The following is a 2500-nucleotide window of genomic DNA, read 5'->3' as shown; positions in this document are numbered from 1 at the left end:
TCTGTAATACAATTTAAGTCTTAAATTTGGTTATGACCTGGTTCAGAAGCCCCCTCCGTAACAAGCTACTGGTAAGACAGCCTGTCGGAAATAATTATTTGGGTTTTTTTCTGTAGAAAGTCAGATATAGGAAAATCAAGGGAGGTAAAGCTCTCAACTTCCTTTTCGGCTTGAACATGACGTGGTAAATCGCTTTGCCACGGAGAAAAATTCAAGCGCATACAGAGTTCATGCTGTACGGGGCAATAACACCGTACACAGCGTAAACAAACATACCGCCCACTAAAAAATATATACCGTATTGAAAGTCTACCCTACACCTCATTTAGATTTGAATTATAGAACGTTCAAACGCTACTTCTAAGGCATCCTTTTTGTGTGATGTCATCTATTCTCTGTTGCGCATTGGGCGATTTCAGTTGTGTTTTTCCACCAAGAGCGTGTGTGGTATTAATACAGACTCGTCTTATGGACAGTCTCAAAACACAGCCGTTTCAAATTTCAATAACTGAACGCTCAAATGCTATATAAAGATATGTTATCCTTATTTTTCTAACTACTTCTCTCCCCTCACATTTCTTTTTTTGTGACTAGAGTTCTTTCCCTTTATATTTCCCTCCATATTGTAACCCCTTTTCGGTTTTGTGCTGCTTTTTGTTTTCTTGTGTATTCGTTGTCCTGAAGAACCCTCCATGTAGTCTGTTGCGTGATGACATAACCACAACCCCCAACCCGAACTGTATTATCTCTTGGGACGACTAGAAACAGCTGTTATTTTGTAATCCACATCCCTTTGAGCACAGTGGCTATTCAGTATAAGATGTTTGGTGGCTTTTGAACAGACCAGCTTTTTTGTTGTTCCGAGGTGACCATATCGTCTTCGGTTTCATCTTTACCGACCAAGGCTTACAATCGTTGTCCTCGGAAACACTAATTCAAAGCCGCGATGGTTCCACACATCAAACAGTCAGCCTCATTGGTTTACATTTTACTTTGACAATCCACTTTTCACCTGAAAGCTTAAACCCATTCACCACCTCGATTTGTTTTTCATTACCCAGCTGGTTATGAATGAAAACTCGTTAACATGATGACAATGGTATGGTGTTTCACTTACGTGTTGCAGTCATTCCAGTTAGGGTAGAAGTACTCCACACTGCCGGGGACGCTGGCGCAAGGTGGGTACTGCGACGCACAGTCTGCAACACACAAGGCAATAATTCAATCAATCAATCAATGAGTCTTTTATCGCGCATATTCCGTGGGTACAGTTCTAGGCGCTCTGCAGTGATGCCGTGTGAGATGAAATTTTATACGGCCAGTAGATTGCAGCCATTTCGGCGCATATTTACCTTTCACGGCCTATTATTCCAAGTCACACGGGTATAGGTAGACAATTATTAACTGTGCCTAAGCAATTTTGCCAGGAAAGACCCTTTTGTCAATCGTGGGATCTTTAACGTGCACACCCAATGTAGTGTACACGGGGGGAGGTTCGGACACCGAAGAGAGTCTGCACACAAAGTTGACTCTGTGAAATAAATTTCCGCCGAACCTGGGATCGAACTCACGCTGACAGCGGCCAACTGAATACAAATCCAGCGCGCTACCAACTGAGCTATATCCCCGCCCCGCAGGGTTGGTTAATGGGCGGTTCTGGTGAGGTTATGCGACCTCTTTCCTTCGGCTGGTAACTGGCGCCACCTCGCGGCAAGATCACACGAGAAAGGAACAAAAAACTTGCATTGGTCCCAAATAGCATATCGGTTTGGGGTAACAGTTAGTGTGGAAGTCGTGCATTTTATACGGTAAACAGACAATGGTCGGTTCTGGTGAGGTTATGCCCCTTCTTTCTTTCGGCTGGTAACTGGCGCCACCTCGCGGCAAGATCACAGGAGTTGTCTCGCGTTATCACCCCAGAAGCGCTCATTGGTTGATGTGTTTAACGTCCCTTCAACCGATGTTGCAATCCGGGACGGATGCAAGTGTATTTCCATTCTTGATTCACACGGTAGTCGCTGTGTAACAACATACAAGGCAATAATTAGCAGGGTAGGTTAATTGGTTGATGTGTTTAACGTCCCTTTAACCGATGTTGCTATTCGGGATGGATGCAAGTGTATTTCCATTCTCCGTTCACACGGTAGTCGCTGTGTAACTAGCAGGGAAAAACTGGATTCGGGCTTTCTCAAGATAGTCAACAGTTGCGAATTTTGAAGATACCACTCTGACCCTTGATATTTTTTGCTGTGTTCTGACCTATTATTATAAACTTCATGGATACTTAAAATTGAAAAGTGCTGATTAAGCGAACAGCGACGTTGGTATACCTAAAGGCATCTTTTCTCGAAGAGGCTGCGAACAGATTTAAGAAATCTGTTCAGGTCACACACACACACACACACACACACACACACACACACACACACACACACACAAACACACACACATACATACACACACACACACATATATATACACACTTTTATTTAAAATAGCC

At 43.4% G+C, this 2500-nt stretch overlaps 1 protein-coding gene across 1 annotated transcript in view; it reads right to left on the bottom strand.

The window, feature by feature from the left end:
- Positions 1-2500, bottom strand: part of LOC138976089 (uncharacterized) — a 65957-nt gene that overhangs the window by 5736 nt on the left and 57721 nt on the right. The window contains exon 3 of the mRNA XM_070348899.1: positions 1118-1199. Coding sequence (XP_070205000.1) covers positions 1118-1199 — 82 coding nt within the window. The remainder of the gene's footprint in view (positions 1-1117; positions 1200-2500) is intronic.

The sequence above is a fragment of the Littorina saxatilis genome, linkage group LG9 (genome assembly GCF_037325665.1).
Source record: "Littorina saxatilis isolate snail1 linkage group LG9, US_GU_Lsax_2.0, whole genome shotgun sequence".
Lineage (NCBI taxonomy): Eukaryota > Metazoa > Mollusca > Gastropoda > Littorinimorpha > Littorinidae > Littorina > Littorina saxatilis.
The sequence above is the reverse complement of the archived record's forward strand: the minus strand, read 5'-3'. Positions and strand labels throughout refer to the sequence as shown.